An 18,792-nucleotide genomic window follows, 5' to 3' on the forward strand; every position below is an offset into this window, starting at 1 on the left:
ACCGCTTTTGGGTTCGTTGCCTGCTTTGATCCCCCAGCAGAATGGCCACATTGCATTGCAGGCACTGAGAGGTGCTGTGATGACGGCTGAATAAACACTTGCATGTGCTGAGACCTTTTGATGAAAGGTCTTATCTACCGCTCTATTTCGCAAAGTTATATTAAGGTAATTGCATTAATAAAACATTTTTAAAGAGCATTAACAAAGGAGAAAGAGGTGTTGCTATTCCAAAGTAAAGGGTTCCGTAACGAACTGAGAATTAGGATATGATAATGCTATGCTTATACAGTCCCTCATTTACTCTGGATTCTGATTATACCCCAAAGATCCCTGCTGGAGCTGGGATCCCTACTGTGCCAAGTGCAGTATAAGAAGACATAAAGTCAACGAGATATGGAGGCCTGAGCTGAAGGATTAGAGATGATCTGTGGACAAAACAGAGCAATGAATTTAAGATATAGTAGAAGGAGACATGGGAGAGAAAAATAAAGTAGAACTCTGGGAGTGACATCCTGGCTCTTTTTCAGTAGAGATTTTGCCCTAGGCTTTAATGAAGCTCAAATTTCCCCCTTCCCTTTTCTACCATTCACAGAGTGGGCACCTGCCCAGGGGCAAGAAATCGTTCTCCATCCGTCAACACCCTGCTTGTGCTTGACGCAGGCGACAAACCTCTAGACATCATCTAAGGACTGACTTTTGGAGCGAGGATGGGTTTGGGCAGGGAGGAGTGAAGGTGGAAGCGATGAGAAGAGTTCTGCTTTTGATTTCAACAAGGAGGGCACCACACAATGGAAAACCCCTGTCTCATGGGTCCCATGGGTCCCGTGGTCACTGGGACTCACTGGCCTGCAGGCAGAATGGGCATTTCCTTCCTATATGGTCTAAGAGTAAGAGAACACTTCAAGATGCCAGCTTGACAATGTCTTGTGAACCCATGGTCCATGTCCCGGCAATGGTATTTCGCTACACATCTGGATGCACACGGGGAAGATTATTCCAGGTACGCCTGTATGCGGTGATGCAAGAATGAGGGAATTCACAAAACGATTATGGACTTTTCAAACTGACAACCCAATCATTTTCGGAAGGCTCCTAACTGTGGCTACAAATGTACCCTGAACCCTGCCGTAAATTACATTTTTCCAGTGTGGGGAGGCGTGTTATTTTCTGTCAGTAAGTTATGTAGCAGAGTAAAAACTAATCAGCACTTAGGAAAGCTGTTGTCTCTCTGACATTCACACGATTTCTCCATAAGCTGCCAATGAACATTCATCAGGCTTGCAGTACACTGTCTCCTCAAGTTTACATAAGCTGCTGTCTGGGAACACTCATTTAAAACACAACCATGTGTATTCATGATAACTGAGACCACTTTCTTATTTGTTATTTGTTTTCTCCCCTGAGGCAGAAAGGGGAAGGTCAACAACTTCTCCAAAAGATCTCTGCTATCACAGGCAAGCATGTGGCACTTTCGACTTGGACCTTAACCTCTGCAATGGAAACCAAACATGACTGATGCGGAGGGGGAAAAGGGGTTAGGTGACCCCAAGAGTCACCACCAGACCACTCCAGACACAGTGGAGGGACCTGACACCTGCAGCACCCTTCACGCCTTCGCTGCAGCCACCCACCAGGCTGTCACCCTGATGTTTGGCCCCGGGGAAGAACGGAGCAGTGCTGAGGGAAGGGATTCCCAGAGGTTGACGAGGAGAGAAATGAAGAACAAGGCTGGGAAAGAGAGACACAGATCCCAGTAAAAGCAACCAGGCCTCCCCTTCCTCCTGCACACTCCTTCTCAGGAGATGGATCAAACTCCTGAATGCTGGAGAGCAACCTTTGCATTAACCGTATTTGTGTTGCATCTTGAGTCATACTAGAAAGACCTCTCTGATCTTTTCTGCAGCTGGTTTCCAGGACTCCAGGTCAACCTCAGCCTTACTGAAGTCCCAGATAAGACGGCCCAAGGGGACTAACCCAGCTCCACAAAGGCAGCTGGGTCCCAAAGCCATGAGGACCTCGCAGGATCCATAACGGAGCCATGGAGATCCTACACGGGCTCACTAAACCATCTGTAAGGAACACAATCATTTACAGCAGATACAGAAGAGCTATCACTGGGTTGAGATCTTCATTTGAACTTCAGTTGAGCATTTCATTTGTACGTATTAATGATTTAGGGGCACAAGCATAAACATCTGGACAGCTGTCTAAGCTAGATGGCTTGTTGTCCTGTTTATATTTTGTGCTTACAATTGTTATGAGTCATAAAACCTACAGGCACAAACCCAGTCCACTAGAAGGAAGATAAATGATCAAGAAATGGGTTTTTGTAACTACCCTTTTACCCTGAGATACTCACACACGCTGTCAGGGCTAAGGAAAACAAAAGATTACATTGCATTTGGATTTTTCATCCCAAATCACTTCGAAGACATAGGACGCCAAAAACAAGGCAGGAAAATTATTCCAACTGGAAACCTCTAACAAATTTTGACTAATCAGTCTGTTTCAAATGTCTCCTATAGCTTGCCTGAACTTTTCTAGGAAAAAAATAATCCTAATAGGTGCAAAGATCAGACAGCTGAAATTTCTATAGGATGAGTCAGTCCTGCTAGCATTAACACGGTAAGTATGAATGTGTGTATGCACACACATACACACGCGCACACACACACACGTGCAAAAATAGATTTTTAATTGAAAGCTAACTTTAACTGTAACTAAGCAATGATGAGTGCTTCTGCGGACGATGAATTGGAACCTAGATATTAGCAAAAGTAAATCACATAAAATAGTGAATCCATTTCCATTGAAAGCAGTCTACTTTGGAGTCAGAAGGACGTGGGAAAGCCTCTCACCTCAGGCAAAGACAGACTCCAGGCTATGTGGAGCGGACATGAGGAAGTTTGCAGATCACACAAATTCCACAGGCCTAGAGAAGACCACAGCTCTGAGCCTATAAAACCTATGAGCTTCAGCTTTTCTTCTGCAGAGACAGCAGATAAAATCTGTGTTCTGTTGCAGTACACAGCAAAATACTCAAGATACTTCAATGAAGTCAAGATTTCACTTTACAGTAGCAATTTCCTGAATCTTCAGGTTCTGTCTTTCCTCTAGCATTTATAAACTCATAGTTCATGGGTGCTCCTTCAGCTCCTAAGATCTGTCTCTCTCTTTTTTTTTCTTTAATACACCCTTGGACCTGCACAGTAATGTTCCTTTCCCTCAACCTGTTCCATTACTTGGAGGGAAAAAAAGAGGGTTTCACCATGTATTCTAGGTAAACACATAAACATCCAAAAATCAGTTTCTACTCTACTCTATATAGTATCAAGCTCTCAGTAAAGCACAGGTGCAGGTCAAAAGCTTGACTGTGAACTAAATTAAATCTGAAGGATCTCACATCAGCCCTGAACTGAAGGTTACTACATGCCAGAGTGGCATGCCACCAGCTATTTTGCCTTTTTCTGAAGCTACTGGAACTTCACTTTCCATGCAGCACTCTGCACGGTTCATACGGAAACTGTTGTTGCACAATAAACAATGAATCAACTCTTACTCCTTTTTATTGCGCTTTTCCCCTAAATTCTATTTCTCCACTCTCTCATCCATTATCAGGATGAGATTCATCCTTTGAGTAAAAGTGATTAGTACTTTTGTGTTTTTTTTTCATATGCCAGAGATATTTTAATGAAAAGATCCATCTTATTGTTCCCCCCCCTGCATTCCTAAAACCTCTCCTAAAAAGGCTCCTTACAACCTCCACATAAGAACCTGACCATGCCCCTGAATTTACACAGAAGTGGGATGCGTAGCCTCCAAGCAGGCAGACACAGGACCATTCGGTCTTCAGGCATGAAGTCTGTGAGATGAAGTTGGACTGGGTCTTCTTAGGGCAACAAGAAACTGGTATTTAGGTAGTTCACAAAGTCAGCACCTTCACGTTCCTCTGCAGAGCAGAGAATGGCTGTGTCAGGATGGCCCTCAAGGAGCTGCTCCTCTACTATTTGTTTTCCCTAGTGTTTAAGACATTAGACTGTCTTGACTATACTGAGTTATTCCAGTTACAGGTGGACAGAAAAAATCAGCATAAACCATATATGACAGAAAAAAAGGAACTAAATATTACCGTCGCCGAAAAATGACAGAGAAGACTGTCTGGGAAAAGGGAAATTGTGATCTGTGTTACGGAGAACCTGTGAAATGCAAAGACCTATAGGGAATTACTCTCATTGTCAGAAGAGAAAATAAATTGGCAAGTGTATAATGAGATCAGGCATACAGCCATGAAAAGTTATAGGCTGTCCTTAATTATGGAGGTATGAATCTTGAAGCCACATGACCTGAGTGAATAAACTTGTGTACACCTATTGCTTTTATAGACCCTGTTCTTGATTGTGAAATGCTGTTTTCCTTGGCAGAATTGAAAACACATAATCTAGCTTATAAAAATAAGAGATACAGGTTGTGTTAAGGGTAATGATTTTTGAAAATCTGGTCTTATTTTTAAGATGTATTCCAAAAGGATCTCTCAATACTTTCATCACAACATTCCTAGTGGGAACTCAACCTTTACAAACAAACCACATACTTCTCACAACGTGAAACGGTTACCTGCCTGGAAATTCATCTCCTGCCATTCTAGACAGCTTTGATTATCATCAGAGTTGCACTAGAAGTATTAAAGAGAGGTTGCTATCTACTTATTTGTGTTCTTATATAGTTGTGAATACCAACTCTCAGTACCATGCCATCAATTTGTGTTATCCAAATTTGAAAAGGGGTTCTTGAAAAGCACTCAGTATTGATTTAATGCCATTTTTACAGATGCTGTTGGTAGTTCAACCTGATTCACCCTATAGGCAAACAGGGAGGTTGTCCAGAGTAGCAGAATCAGAGGGCTGACGTGCTTCACTGGGTGTACATGAGGGGTGAGGTGGCCTGCACCACAGCTAAGAAGCTCTTTGGTTTTAGCATCGGTTAACAGAGATAAGCAGACACGGAGTCCCCCACAGGAACACACGTCATACCACACACTAATATTAAATACTGAAGAAGGGGTTTCATACCTTGAATTCCTCCAAGATTTTGTAATTTTTCCCATGATATTCACAAAAGTTTTTCACTTCTTTGCATTCCGGACAGCATCCGTTGTGTTCCACTTTTGTACACTTTGGGTGGATTTTCGGGCATTCTGGTTGATCGCAAACAGGTCCATCCTCAGTACAGACACAGGGACAGTTGGAATGTCCCGGGAAAAAACGTTCTCCCAGTTTGTACACAAAGCCACTGTCATCCACACAGCCCTTCCCTCGATAGTCATCAAAAATCAGATTGTCATTACTCGAGGTCTGGTCCCCCTCATCGGCAGGGTAGTCTTCATGGTTGATGGCAGCTGGAGTGACCAAACCAGGGATTAGAAACAGCAGTATCCAGGCTTCATGAATATGAAGAGCCATCCCCCTCCTCAACTTCTCCATGGGGTCTCAATGCCACATATAAACAGCTGCTTCCATAAGGAGACCAGTGCAGTGGTCTGAAAAGAAATATTTTTAAGTGAGAACACTCAAAATACAAAGGAATATTGCCTTATAAAGACCATTTCAGCCAGCACCTAAGAATAAATCAGTGCTTTCAAAATGTATAGATAACAATCACTGTTTCATTCGAAATAAGCCTCTTCTCCTCAATTATTTCTAAAGAGAACAAAGCATAGGAAATACATAAATTAGACACACATGGCTGTATACATATGCCCACAAAATATCTCCATACAAAGGGTGCTTCACAGAATCATCTAATTTTTACTCTCCTCATTTGTACAGTTGAGTTTTCGGATGCACAAAAAGTTAAATTAGCTGCCCAAAACGGCATGGCGAAGGGGCAGTTCAGAGGGATTTGAACCCAAGTTTAAGCATGGTCCTGACCTCCTGCTGCAGCCACTGCCCCTCTGTGCTAGGTATGGCACATATCTCACTTCATTAAAGCAAGGTGGAAAACCCGAGGTGAAAAATGAGGCAAGCATAATGTGTAGTTAGATCTGTGTCCAGGACCAAAGACAAGGCTGGGCTGGACTTGGTCGGAGTAGCAAAAAAATTTTAGACATAGCATTTCTGAAGAGGAAGACGGACTACTCGGGCAAACACCGTGAGCCCAGCCTGCCGGGGAGCTTTGTAATCCCTCCAGAAGCAAGGATGCGATTTACCGTTTCCATTATTGAGCATTTCAGTAATTCCCAGGCACAAGTTCAGAGACGAGTCCGTTCGGATGCCCGTGTCATGCTTGCAGCCACCGGCCCGAGCCTGCCCGATCAGGCTGGAGCCATCCTAAAACTTTGGGAGCGATGCAGGATGCCTTCCCGACCCTTGCAGAGCTCGGCTTAAGCGGTCGAGACGACAACCGATCGGGAAAGACAGATAAGCCCTGTGCTGCCCCCAGGTTAGCCGAAAATAAAGGCTCGGCATATAGTCAGTCTTGGGTAGGCTACTGGCTGCATGGGGTGCCACATCACTGTCACCAACACACCGTCCTCCCCTACACACCGTCGAGAAGGCTGCGTGATCCCAGCAGTAAAATGGTTTCTGAGCTAGCTGAAGATACCTGGGCAATGCCTGGCTGCTCTAGGAGCCCGAGTACGTTCAGGAAACTTTGAAACGAGGTGGAATATCAGTGTTGTATTGATCGAGGATGATGCAGGCAGCTTCTGGCACGGAGTGAAAATGGATTGTTTGTATGTGTGTGCCGTTCTTCTCCTCCTGCTTTCTCACAGTGTGCGTACACACACGCACACACACACAATACACAAACATGCATTAACCCTACACAGACAAACACGTACTCCCCCTCCGCTCTCCCCTCCCAAGGAGGTATTTTTACGCATTCGGATTTTTGGTGGGCTGCAGATGCTCAACAATTAATTCTCTTTATTTGAAGGAAAAAAGCAGCCGCGGCAGGAGAAAGCTTTAACCTCACAGAAGCAGCTAAGGGATCCTGTTGACAAGGCAGTTTTCTCAAAGCTACAACAGAGGGAGACACCGGATACTACACAAGCTTTATCAAATTCAAAAGATAGCTTCTTAACTGAAGGACTAGCTATGTTTCCATCGCAAGAACTGTGCACTGCGTTACTATCAGCGGTACCTATCATAACACGCTGTTTGGAAAGGGGGTGATTCACGCAGATAGGCTGCTTCCCGCACCTAGAGAGCGAGGAGCCTTGCCCACCTAAACGCTACAGGTAGGCAGCAATATTGCAGAGTGCTGGGTATTTAAGGAAAAAAAGCAGAAACCAGGGAAGCGGCTCCTGTTTGCAGGCAACGTGAAACGACCGGGAGCACCGGCTGAAGTTTGAGGAGGAAGCTCTCAAAAGGCGAGAAAGTTGCGCGGGGCTCCCCGGTGAGGCCGCGGCCACCCGAGCCAGTGCCCGGCGCGGGGCCCGCTGCCCGCTGCCCGCTGCCCGGCGCCCGCCCCGCCAGCCGGCGGGGTGCAGCCCTCCGGCACCGCCGCTTCCCACAAGTAAACAACCGCCGCTCGGCGCCCCATTAGTTCCCGGCTCAACTTTCTCATCGCGCCTCAGCACGGGCGAGCGCAGCGTTTGCAGCCGCCTTCCCCGGCCCGGGCGCCCGCTTCACACTTACCGCCGGGGCTCGCCGCGCAAGCCGAGAGGGGTCAGGTCAGCAGCCCGCCGGCGAGCGCAGCTCCTCCGCGCCGCCCTCGCAGCGCCGGCTCACGGGCGGATCCTTCCCCTCCGCCTCCCGCGGCACGCCGGGGGCAAGCGGCAGCCCCGCGGCGGCGCGGCCAGCATCGCGCTCGCACCCCGCGGCCGCCTGCGCGCATCCGGCTGCCGGCCGGCCCGGGGCGTCCGCGGGGCAGGGGGGAAAAAAATATAATAATAAAAATATATATATATGTGGGTGTGCGTGCGCTGGCGGTGCGGAGGGCTGGCTAGGCGGCGGGCCCCCGGGGGCGGGCGGGCGGCGGAGCCCCGCTGCAGCCGCAGCCGCCGCCGCCGCCGCGCCGGGGGCCGGGCATGCCGCACCGCTGCTCAGTAATAGTAGTAGTAGTATTTTTGGCAAAGAAACCTGCGTGCGGGGAGTGCGTGTGTGTGGGGGGAAAAAAAATGATCTCACGGCCCAGCGGCGGAGCGCGGTGCTTGCGCGGGCGCGGCGCCGCTCCTCCTCCTCGCCCCGGCGGCGGCCGGAGCGTCTGCTGCAGGGAAAATCCCCCGCTGCTGCATCGCTAAAACTTCACATCTTCCCCCCCTCCCCGCGCCGCGCCGCTCCCCGGGCTGCGATTGGGAAGGGGGGAGCCGCGCTCTGGTGCCGCTCGCCGGTTTGCACGCAAAATCAATCGCCTTGCAATTCGTCTGGTCTGGCATTAGGCGTCATTGTAAAGCTATTTCTCCAGAAACAACCGAACGAGAGGTTCTTGATGGTCAGAAAAACACCGTCGATAGCGAAAGTGGGGATTTTATTTGGATAAAATGCAGAATTATATTCCTTCCAGGCAATTATGCCTGCTGCAAACTCTGGAAGCACTTAACTTAGCCATCGCTGTGGTGTTGTCAAATCATGTTCCGCAAAGCCTCGAGATTCAGGTTACGCTCAACGGCAGGCTGGTTCTCGGGTCCAGAGACGAACAGTACCGTCGGCGCCCCCCGAAAGCAGGTGTTCTGCCTTGTGATCAGAGATAACGCCGTGCACTTCCCCTTCGTGGCCCGCCAGGCTGGAAAGCTGCCCCGATTTGAGTTGCACAACCTTAACAGTTCCATCGTCGCTGGCGAGAGCCACAGCACGACCTGAAATTCAGAGCAAAGTTACCCACGCTTGCAAAGGCAAAGCCAGGCGGGGAAGTTTTAAGACTGCCACTTTAAGGACACCCGCGTTTTGCATACTGCTGTTTTCTGAGATAAATGATCAGAAAGCTGGATAGATCAATAATAATGAGATTAGATTTCAGTGATTAAGTGAATCTGGAGACCCGGCGATGCTCCTCATTAAGAGCACAGCTATTCTAATTATCTTTGGATACGATTATTTAGGGCCAGATTCTGACCTGCAGACTGAGCCCCAGAGATAGAGATGCTCTTCTGATAGCTAAAGGTATGAGAAGCAGGCCACGGTACTCATATTGCTTTTCTTCCATAGCACCGTAAGAAAATAAGATGCAGCTTTTCAACAGACTGTAAGAGAGAGGTCAGGCAGCGAACTGAACCCAGTGCCTAGCTCCCTTAGATCCTCACAAAAAAGCCAACCCTAATTAAAATGCGAGGAGAGAATGGGATCTAACAGCAGAAAGATAAAAAACTAAGCAAGGTTCTCACGAACTCCATGTTTGCATGTGTTTATTTACAAACCAAACTGACTGTTTTCATCTCTCTAAATGAGGCAGGATGTATTTATAAGTTTATTACCTTTCTGCTTAAATAAAAGCACAGGTAACAGCTGGTAAGTGGTATGTTTGAAGAGCCTGTTATTTATCCAGCCACCAGGTAAAGGCTGTTGCTTTTAGAAATTAACTACAATAATCATGAGTTTCACGTACAAAAAAAATAGAAAGAAAGAAAAAAAAAGAATCAATACATTCATTTCCAAGCAGATGTGGTGCTCCCAACAAAGAGATCATTGTATTTCAAGTCATGAGCTTGGTCCAACACCTTTTTCTATTAGGAGCAAGTTCAATATCCCCTCCACATGATTACAGCTCTTCTTATGTATCAGTATTTTTTCCCTGAAAGCAAAGACATCCCCAGCAGAAGAATAATTAATCCTGACCCTGACAAAGTCAATCTGGCACTGAGACCATCATTTTTTTGGAATGATTGTGAAAAACAGGAGAGATTTTGCCACTTTTAGCCATCTAAGTTACTCACCAAGCAGCCAGGAGGAACATATATCCCAGCAGAAGTTAGTATGGAAGAATAAGTCCCAATTTTAATAACATGAAAGCCCTAAGGCCTCGCGAGTGACTGCATGATATATAGTTTATCCAAGAAATTTATTGTCCTTCCGTTCCAACTAATTCACGACAATGATGTTCGCTGCTCTGCTCGTCAAGATCCGATGGCTTTGTTTGACAGCATGGGAAGTAAACAAACGCCATTTTCCCCCATTTATCAAAGGAAACACATACGCTAAAACATCTTACAAATGCCTGGAGAATATTTAAGCGTGAGTTATGCCTAGAGCGGCCATGGATATTTGTGCAAGAGCAGGAACTAGGAAGTAGAGCTAACCATGATAAATATGCCCTATTTGCAAACCTTTATAACTACCAGGCTTCTTCATCTAGAACAAAGCCTGACACAGCAAAGATCTCCAGGATGGATTAGAGTGTCCAAAGCAGCAGATGTGAATATTTATTATAAAGTCTCTTCCAGCGAGGCTTTGCTGACAGAAGCATTGCCTATGGATTTCGCTTGCAGCCAGGCTCTCCAGGCAGTCGCGGCAAGGACTTTTCCGGGAGCCAAGCAGATGCCACTTTGCCTGGAGTCCTGATGCCGCAACAGCAGGGCCAATGTCACTTCTGGCTTCTTCAAACCAGGAGCGAACGCATATGGTAAAAAGACAGAGGGACAGCAAGGAGAAAGACTTGCCCATCTGCAGTTTGACTTGAAGAAAGCAAATGCAGGACAAACCGATACCTGAAACAGCAGCTCAAATGTCTACTTAACCCCTCCACGCTGGTGGTGGAGCAGCAGCAGACACCAATGGCGCATTTTTACAACTCTTTGCTAGGTAAATCCTATGCTTGAAGCAAAATTCTCATCCACTTAGTACATGGCGATATTCTGACAGTATCAGGAAACGAGAAAAAAAGCTAGTAAAATAGGTACAATAAAAACCAACGGGCTAGAAGGTGCAATAGTGAACTGCATGTGCCTTGATCACTAGTCCTTGCTGGGGAAAGGGCTGCGGTGTGTAAGCAGGCACTGACGGCGAAGGATTCACTTCCTAAGCATTCAGCGATAGCCAAGTTGTGACGTGTTACTACTGTTGACTATGAAACCAGCAACTTACTCGCTCCGTAGCAGAAGGATGCACAAGCAAACGTGTGAGCAAGAGGGGAGGAGAGAACAGGAGGGTAATGCACAAATTGAGAACATCTCATTTCCGCTAGCCTTTATGTCAACACCCATCTTCGGGCTCATTATCAGGCAAATTCACTCTTTCCTTCCTTCCAAAAGGAGACGTTTCTTTTTTGGAAAGAGGGAACAAATTGGGTTTTACTGCTGTTTCAAAATGTTCTCCAATTAGGGAACCAAACAAAAACTATTGCAAAATTGTCAGGCAAAATTCCGTTTTTACGAGGGACACTACTTGTGCACTAACAAAGCTACTTAGATGTAACGCTTAGAGGAAGACAAAAATTTGGAGATCTATTTCTCCTCATATGCCCTAGGCCAAATTGTCAGGTGGGGTAGGTCTGTGTAAACTCAGTGACCACAGCAGTTACCCTGATTTGCATTGAAGCAAAGGGAGTTTCCCACCAAGACTGAAAGCAAGAGGGAAACCCCCTAGGTCTCCCACCCCATAGGTCTCATGCGCCGATCCTGCTGCTCCGGGCGAGGTGGCAGCTCCTACTTCTTCTTCCAACTGGCAGACCCGAGTGAGGACAAAGCCCATTTCCACGACCAAGAGACCCTCCAGCAGCACCCTTTGAACTCACTACAGCTCATTTGCTGTTGCCCCTTGCTAGAACACAGGTACTAATTTTTTCGGATGTGCCCCTGTTATGTCCTTAGAATAACATAAGCTGTGACCATCTGGCCCCCTGCTTCAGAAAGGATGCAGCGAGTTAGAAAAGGTAGCAAGAACGGCAACAAGAGCAATCAACAGTACCAACAACTTCTGAGCAAGGAATTGCTAAAGAGAAGATGATGGATTACCCTGGAGAAAATATTTATACGCTAAAATGTATTTAGCTGATCTTATTTTCTCCGTATGCAAACCTGAAGCTTCAGTCAACCCACAAAATTGCCTGCGCTTCCCTCCCTGGTGATGCAACCACAGAAATCCTGAGCTGAGCCCCAAACTAACACGCCGGTCGTGTGGATGCCACCAGGAGTTTGCACCAGGGGCTAGTTTGAACCCAGCTAACCTGGAAGCTGAGATGCAGCCAGAGAAGCCGGCAGAAGACACATAGTTTGGGACATGTCACTTTTCTTTTCCGGCTTTACTGAATTTCCTCTGAGGATCAGTGCGCTTCAGCTCCCTTTTTTTCCAGCATTTCAAACAGCTACTGCTGCGGGTTTCCAATCGCAGTGTCCTACAAGGACGAGCCCTGTTCCTAGTCCCATCCACACTCCGTCATCAGGCCACCATTTCCAGATCGGCCAAGGCCTTGGCTTTACGTGTTATTAATTATAAATGCAGTCCTGTTGTTTGGACCAGAAATATATTTCTGCATTATAAAAACACTGAAAATCACCCATGCCCGTTCAGAAAAACTAGTCCTGATACTAAAAACATATCTCTGTGTGTTTTCTTTTGAGACCAGAACTGAACCCTAAAATCACATGTACAGCTCCTCACCTGGGAGAAACCCTGCTTTGGAGAACGAGGCAAGTAGAATGATTTATACTGCATGGCGATCTGGCCCTGTAAGTCTTCCAAGTGTACCTAAAATTATGGAACGGAAACAGGCCATAGACATAAGGCATAAAAAGCCAAAATCTGTTTTTAATAATCCAGCGCAAGTAAGAAGTAATTTTACTGGAGTCTCCACATTGAGCTGAACATGTGAGCTTAAAATCAAAGTTATTGCATTCAGCGAAGCTCAATTATGTTACACAGAAGCAAAGCAACTTATTCTTCCTCGTCTCTAAAGAAAAGATTGTAAATACAATATGAAATGCATCTCCTGATTTGAACCAATCTCCTGATTTGGCTAAATTTCCAAAGTGCTGGTATATTGAAGCAATTTAATTTAATCTGTTTCTGCAGAACAGATTTCTTCGGAACACAAAACTAGACAGGATTAATTTGCTGAGTTGATAAAACCAAATTACCTAGGGTAGAGGGAACAAGACCTGCACTTGTCAGGAGACAAAAACTGACACTTTACATTCCACAAGCTCCTAATAGAAATCGCGGCAACGATGACCACCTTCTTCGTGAAATGGATTTGCAGTGAAGCCTTGCCAAGACAACCTGAGATAGTCCTATATTGGTTTACGCCTTCCAACAGCTGGAAACGGTGACGTCTTTGCACTGGGAACACATGGAAAGTAGACCAGTAGTAGACCAGTTTACTGGTACTGACTCATCAGTTAGTATTAACTCTTTTGCTCACATAGAGAACAGAGCAGGAAAAGTGAAAGGCAGAAAATTCTCCCCTCTCTCGCAGCAGCTCTCACCCCCAGAGGCAGGGAACGGACTAGGACGGGGTGCTGGATTTGGCCAGTTGCCTCTAATAAAAGCACAACAGCTTTTTTCAGACTGTACCATAAATAATTCAGATGGAGTAACCTTCCCAATTTAAAAATACTGGCACTGCCTAACTGTAAGCAAAGCATTCATCTTCAAAGGCACAATCCCAGCTATTTCTTGTTTCATTAAAATTATAATCTTGCATGAATTTAAGAAATTCTGGTTATCGTAACTGCATAGAGACCATTACAAATGGCAGAGATGAAATAACATATCAAAGAAAGAAAGAAAGAAAAAAGCTTTGATCAATAGGGAAATGATTTTTATACACATCAGAACCAATTTAAAGAATTCTCTAGGATCAATTTAGATAGACAGAAATGCTTCTCAGCATTTATTACCTGTGGAGGGAATATTGATTTCATTCATTGATTCCTCCTATGCGTAGAGAAGCATCTGTTTGGGGGGTTGGGTTTTTTTTCTAAGGAAAGATGCCCCGAAGTGGAAAATATCACAAAATTACTTAGATTTTATGGACTTACATTAATGGTTCAACCAGTGTCATTACTCAGAAATGCCAAAGAATAGGCAAAATATAATTTAGCTTATTTTTGGCACATAATTGTTAGTCAATACAAAATATTGTAAGAGTAGTCTTTCTGAAACCTTACTCACCGAGGGCTACCGATGCCTGATGTAACACATCGGGCCAAACGTATTTGCTCTCCTGTTCCCTTTTTTGGAAGGAGTCTCTGTCCAAGACAGTATTTATAAATCAGACGCACGCTCCTTCTGGCTTCGATTCCCCCTGGACAGAAATCGTTTGTCATTAACGGAGCTGCAACCACTCACCTTATCATTGCTATCGCTCCGTCTAGAGGGTCTCCGAGGAGCAGGACCCCTCTTAGGCTACGTGTAGATGGCGAGAAAACCCAATCCCTTCCTTCAATAGTTTGCAGTCCGATTAAAAAAAAATAAAAATAAATACAGCAAATAGATCAGGGAGGACAAGGCTCCACTCGCACAATTAATAGCTTAATTAGCCCTGATCCCGCTGCCTCACCATGGCTTGCAGTGCTTTATGGGCAGCCGGGGGCCAGGAGTCCCGGCTGCGCACAGCGCCACGCAGCAGTACTCGGACCAGGCGGGCGCCGGGCCCTGGGCAAAGGCGGTTCGGGTATGCAGAGGTGCGTATGCCGAGCTCTGTCGGGGCAATGCACCCCCAGGCAAGATAAGCTGCAAACACCCCGGGCTGAGATTCCCCCAGCAAACGTTAGTGTGCTTGCCTAAACAAGAGTAAATAAAATGCTTAACAGATGCTGCAAACCCTGGTTGTAGTGGCTGCAGATAAACTTCTTCATTACTGTCACACCATGCAGAATGTTATTTACCAAGCAACTGATTTCACCATACGATAGATGTTGTAGAATTTTTTTTTGTTCTATAAACAGCCTTCAACAAATATAGCAATTATTTCTTGTCTTCCAAATGTAAACCATGTTTGGCTTAGGAATGCACTTCTCTGACATTATTTTAAGTCCTACACTCTCGCATGTGAATAAATCCTCCTAAATATTCTTCTCTTGGAAATAATGGCAACCCATCCCTTTCCCTCACGACTTTATTTAGATTTTTCTTTTTTTGGAGAGGACATAGAAAAATAATCTTGAGCAGGCTGTAATTCACTTGCAGCAATTTGCAAAATATTCCATAATGGAGACCAAAAGGCAATCTGGGAAAGAGAGAAGAGGTCCAACAATCTGCTAATAAAGGTTTTTAATATATTGGTACCAAAATGAAATCCTTTTGTCATTCTGTAAAGTAATGGCTTTTTTTTTTTTTTTTCCTTTTCTCAGAAGTATTTAAATAGACAGAGATCTGGCAAAGTATATTAGGGAAAATTAGCTCATCTCAGTATGCACTTAAACTCGTGACTCACCTTATGCATGTGAAGTCATTCAATTCAGTGTAGTCATGTGCTTAAATGATGGCACGATCAAGGCATCACAAACAGATTCATTATTGCAATAATAAGTTATATAGCACAGGGTCTTATAATGAGCAGATTCACTGTTATTTGACTTTTAGCGGCATACCAAAGGTTAGAGCCTTTTAAAGAGAAAGGGAGCTTGATAGACGGAGTAGGCGCACATAATGCAGGCTTCCTAGACCCAACTATTAAAAGAAGGTAACAATAACAGGAAAGTAAGTGCAGACAAGTCCCTTAGACAAATTGCTCAACAGAAGTTTAAAAAGGTGGGAGGGAAACACAGAAAAACTACAATTATCCAGGCAGGATGTTAAGAGAAAACAGAGTTATTATGTTTAAGAATCCATGTATAGAGATTTGTCCTGGGTGAAAAGTAAGCATATGACAGGATATTGCCATATGCATTTCCCTTAAAACAGAAAGGATCTGGGGTAATATCTGGCTAATAGAAAAGAGCATATTGCTTAGTTCTTACCCCAAGGAAAATGTGACCCAGGCGAAGGGACGTTATTTCTAGAGCTTTAACATGCCTCAGAACTTGCCAAATCCTTCTCCAATCAAAAAATCACCAAAGTTATTCATAGCAAAGAAAGTATTTATCTGATAGAAGAAAATCCTTGATATAAAAAATGTAAAGCCTTTTTATAAGGCTTCTAGACCCTGAGCATTAGTGTAAAGCTACTTTACATCTGGACTTGAGCTTGTTTATATTAGATTTTATTTGGCCTTTTCAGATTTTCAAAATAGTTTCAAAACAAAACAAAAAGTATTAAAGTAGAAAATTTTGGAGCTGAATTTTCAAGATGCCAAAACCTTTTTGAATGGGTAAGTGATACATGCTTGAATATATTAGGAATATATTGGAAAATAATATTTTAAGAACAAAAGGACAAGGATCTCTATCTTCTGTCCAGAACTGGAGGGTTTTCATAGAAATTCCTACCAAAGAAGAATATTTTTGTGCATGTTTTTTCTATATTTTTTCTAGCTTTCAGTGTTACCTGTAATATCTGTATGAGGGCACATGCCGGGTATGTCTATGTCTCCAAGTGAGTCTACCTTGAGAAAAAAAAAAAGGATGAGGAACAAGGCAGATGGCATTCTGGCAGCAGAGAAAAGATCTTTTTTCTGTGATTAGGTTTTCCCAATCTGATGTGACCTGCATGGGTGAGAATTTATACTCATTTACATTTGCATGTTTGAAGTACAAACTTGCTGCCATCCAACAGCAGGTATCTTTCTGCTGAAAATACAGATGCAGCATTAGAAAAGTCCAGCTGCACAGGGCTCATTACCTACTACACACAGATCCCATTCCAATAGTCACATTTTCTCCTCAAAAGCCGCTATTCTGGCAGGACTTGTGAATAAAAGTTACCCCGCAAAGATGCTTGGACTGCTACTGAGCGTGGGAACTCGGGCCCGCTGAGCTCTTTGGGAAGTCACGAATGCCAAAATGTGGAGTTTGCTTTATATATTGCCATAGCAAAATACATTCGGAGATGTGAACTATGGAAGCGCCGCTGAATTAAAAACATGGATCATATCAGAAATCAGTGCTTAAGTGCCTTGGGAACAAGCAGCAGTATGTCAACGGAGGTGAACGTCTGCACCTAAATTAACTACCTTAAAGCCCGGTCGGTAAGTAATTCCCTGGGGGTCACCCCCAGCTCCCTAGGGCTCATGTGAAGGGCACCTCAACACCTCTAATTCACAGGTCCCTCGCTGCCCCAAGGCTGCGAACGGCAGAGAGGACCTCCTGCGCGGCCCTCGTCCGAGGGACACGGCGAAGGGGACCTGCAAAACGTCGGTGCAGCTACGCGCATGCTGCCCAGGGCAAAGGAAGGACAAAACCGTCGCCTTTTAAAATGCTGCATGAGGGGAAAGCAACGGAGGAAAAAAGGAAAGATCAGTGTAATCTGATGATCTTCAAAAGGAATAAATCACCATAAAATTATCGGCAGAAGTTCCCAAGCTGAAACTCCACTTACAAAGAAACTTTCTGAAGGTCTTTTTACGTGATTGCAAAAGCTCCAGAGCACAGTTAAAGTTCACGCTAAAATCTCGTTCTGAAGAACAAGCTTTTTTCCTTCTGTTAAAATTGTACACTGGAAGTATCACATCCAGGACTGTACTATAGGCAGTATTTTCTCCAAAATATGTTAGCGTGTTTCTTGATGTTTCAAGAGTCTGAGAGGAAAAAAAGTCTCACTTATGTTAAATAAAACCTGTCATTAAAAAGAATAAAACTTACTGTTAGGGTAACTTAGAAAAATTAAGCCACAGCAAAACCGCTGTCACCACAAATTGAAATTTATTCTAGATTTCACTATATGTGAGGTCCATGAATATGGAGTTTGGTGCCAAACTGTGCTTTCCACCGAACTTCATACTGACCACAGCTGTAAAGATTTTGAGCATCCATATGGTCTCATTTTTAAGAATTTAGTGGTGATGAGCAACATGTAAAGCCTCAGAGAATTCCAGGTATGCAGGATCTTAGCTCTGACTAATAGAAACCCTGTTCGAAAAGCATTCAGAGAATAGAAGATAACCTTTTTATTTAATATTCTACTCTCTCTCGCTTTTCCCCACTCTCTATTTTCAGATGCCTGCAGTCATTCAGTTAAAGCCTCTTTGATCCTCCTTCCTTTCTGAAATGATAAGATGGATATGCTTGTGCTACAGAAGATGAGACCAGGATGTGAACACTGATTTATTTTTCCCTGGGACAGCATATGCATCATCCTTTCCATTAACTCTAAAGAAATGACCAGATGTGGAATAGTTTTTTGACACACAGAGCAGGATTCATCTCACCTAAGCTTGCCATCCCAGAGCGGAAACTGAGACAAAGAGTTAGTTCATGTAGGCTCCTTCTGCAGTTACCAGTGAAAAAAGCCTTCCTCTTCACCCTGCCTATTTTAGACAGCTACTGTAGGTGATGGTCTCTCTCCACAGGCTACCGAGGGAGTATAGATATCTATTTTTTATACAGTGGAGGCCGGATGAGATTAAATCCCACTCTAAACTTGCAAACAGGCACCTCAAAGAAATTTTTAAAAGATGTTCTCTAAGTGACGGCAGAGCTGTGAGTATACCAGAGCTTCTGAAAACATAACTAGGCACCTACATGCATCTCCAGGCACTTAAATACCACCGAGAGTCAGACCTATATCGCCTATGACCACTACTAAACCCAGATCTTAATAATCTGTTGTACCCTTCCTGCTGTGGCAGCAGTCCCTAATCTGAAGGGCACTTGGTAACGAAGGAGACCATGTCCATTGTCAACATCCTGCAGCCATAATAACTCTGAGATAATGGACTTGTCTCCACTATATTTCTAAGCTTATTGAAATGGATTGTAATTAGCGCTTCCTTTTTTAAACAAATATCTCGACCCCAAGAGCCAGCTCTTACGCCGCAACT

General features: G+C 44.6%; 2 protein-coding genes across 5 annotated transcripts in view; both read right to left on the reverse strand.

Annotated features, from left to right (window-relative positions):
- VWC2L (von Willebrand factor C domain containing 2 like) overlaps positions 1–7,754 on the reverse strand; it is a 52,280-nt gene extending 44,526 nt beyond the window's left edge. Inside the window, exons 1-2 of the mRNA XM_067298497.1 lie at positions 7,638–7,754; positions 5,070–5,536 (exon numbers count right to left, since the gene is read on the reverse strand). Coding sequence (XP_067154598.1) covers positions 5,070–5,480 — 411 coding nt within the window. The 5' untranslated portion in view covers positions 5,481–5,536; positions 7,638–7,754. The remainder of the gene's footprint in view (positions 1–5,069; positions 5,537–7,637) is intronic.
- Positions 7,755–8,473: 719 nt separating this feature from the next.
- The window catches only part of SPAG16 (sperm associated antigen 16), a 423,943-nt gene continuing 413,624 nt past the window's right edge, over positions 8,474–18,792 (reverse strand). For 3 of the 4 annotated variants that reach the window (XM_067298501.1, XM_067298500.1, XM_067298498.1), the window contains 2 exons: positions 16,362–16,415; positions 8,474–8,797 (listed from right to left, as the gene is read on the reverse strand). In XM_067298501.1, the coding sequence (XP_067154602.1) occupies positions 8,604–8,797; positions 16,362–16,415 (248 nt within the window). In that variant the 3' untranslated portion in view covers positions 8,474–8,603. The remainder of the gene's footprint in view (positions 8,798–16,361; positions 16,416–18,792) is intronic. The other variant, XM_067298499.1, reaches the window with a different exon arrangement.

The sequence above is a fragment of the Apteryx mantelli genome, chromosome 6 (genome assembly GCF_036417845.1).
Source record: "Apteryx mantelli isolate bAptMan1 chromosome 6, bAptMan1.hap1, whole genome shotgun sequence".
NCBI classification, from domain to species: domain Eukaryota; kingdom Metazoa; phylum Chordata; class Aves; order Apterygiformes; family Apterygidae; genus Apteryx; species Apteryx mantelli.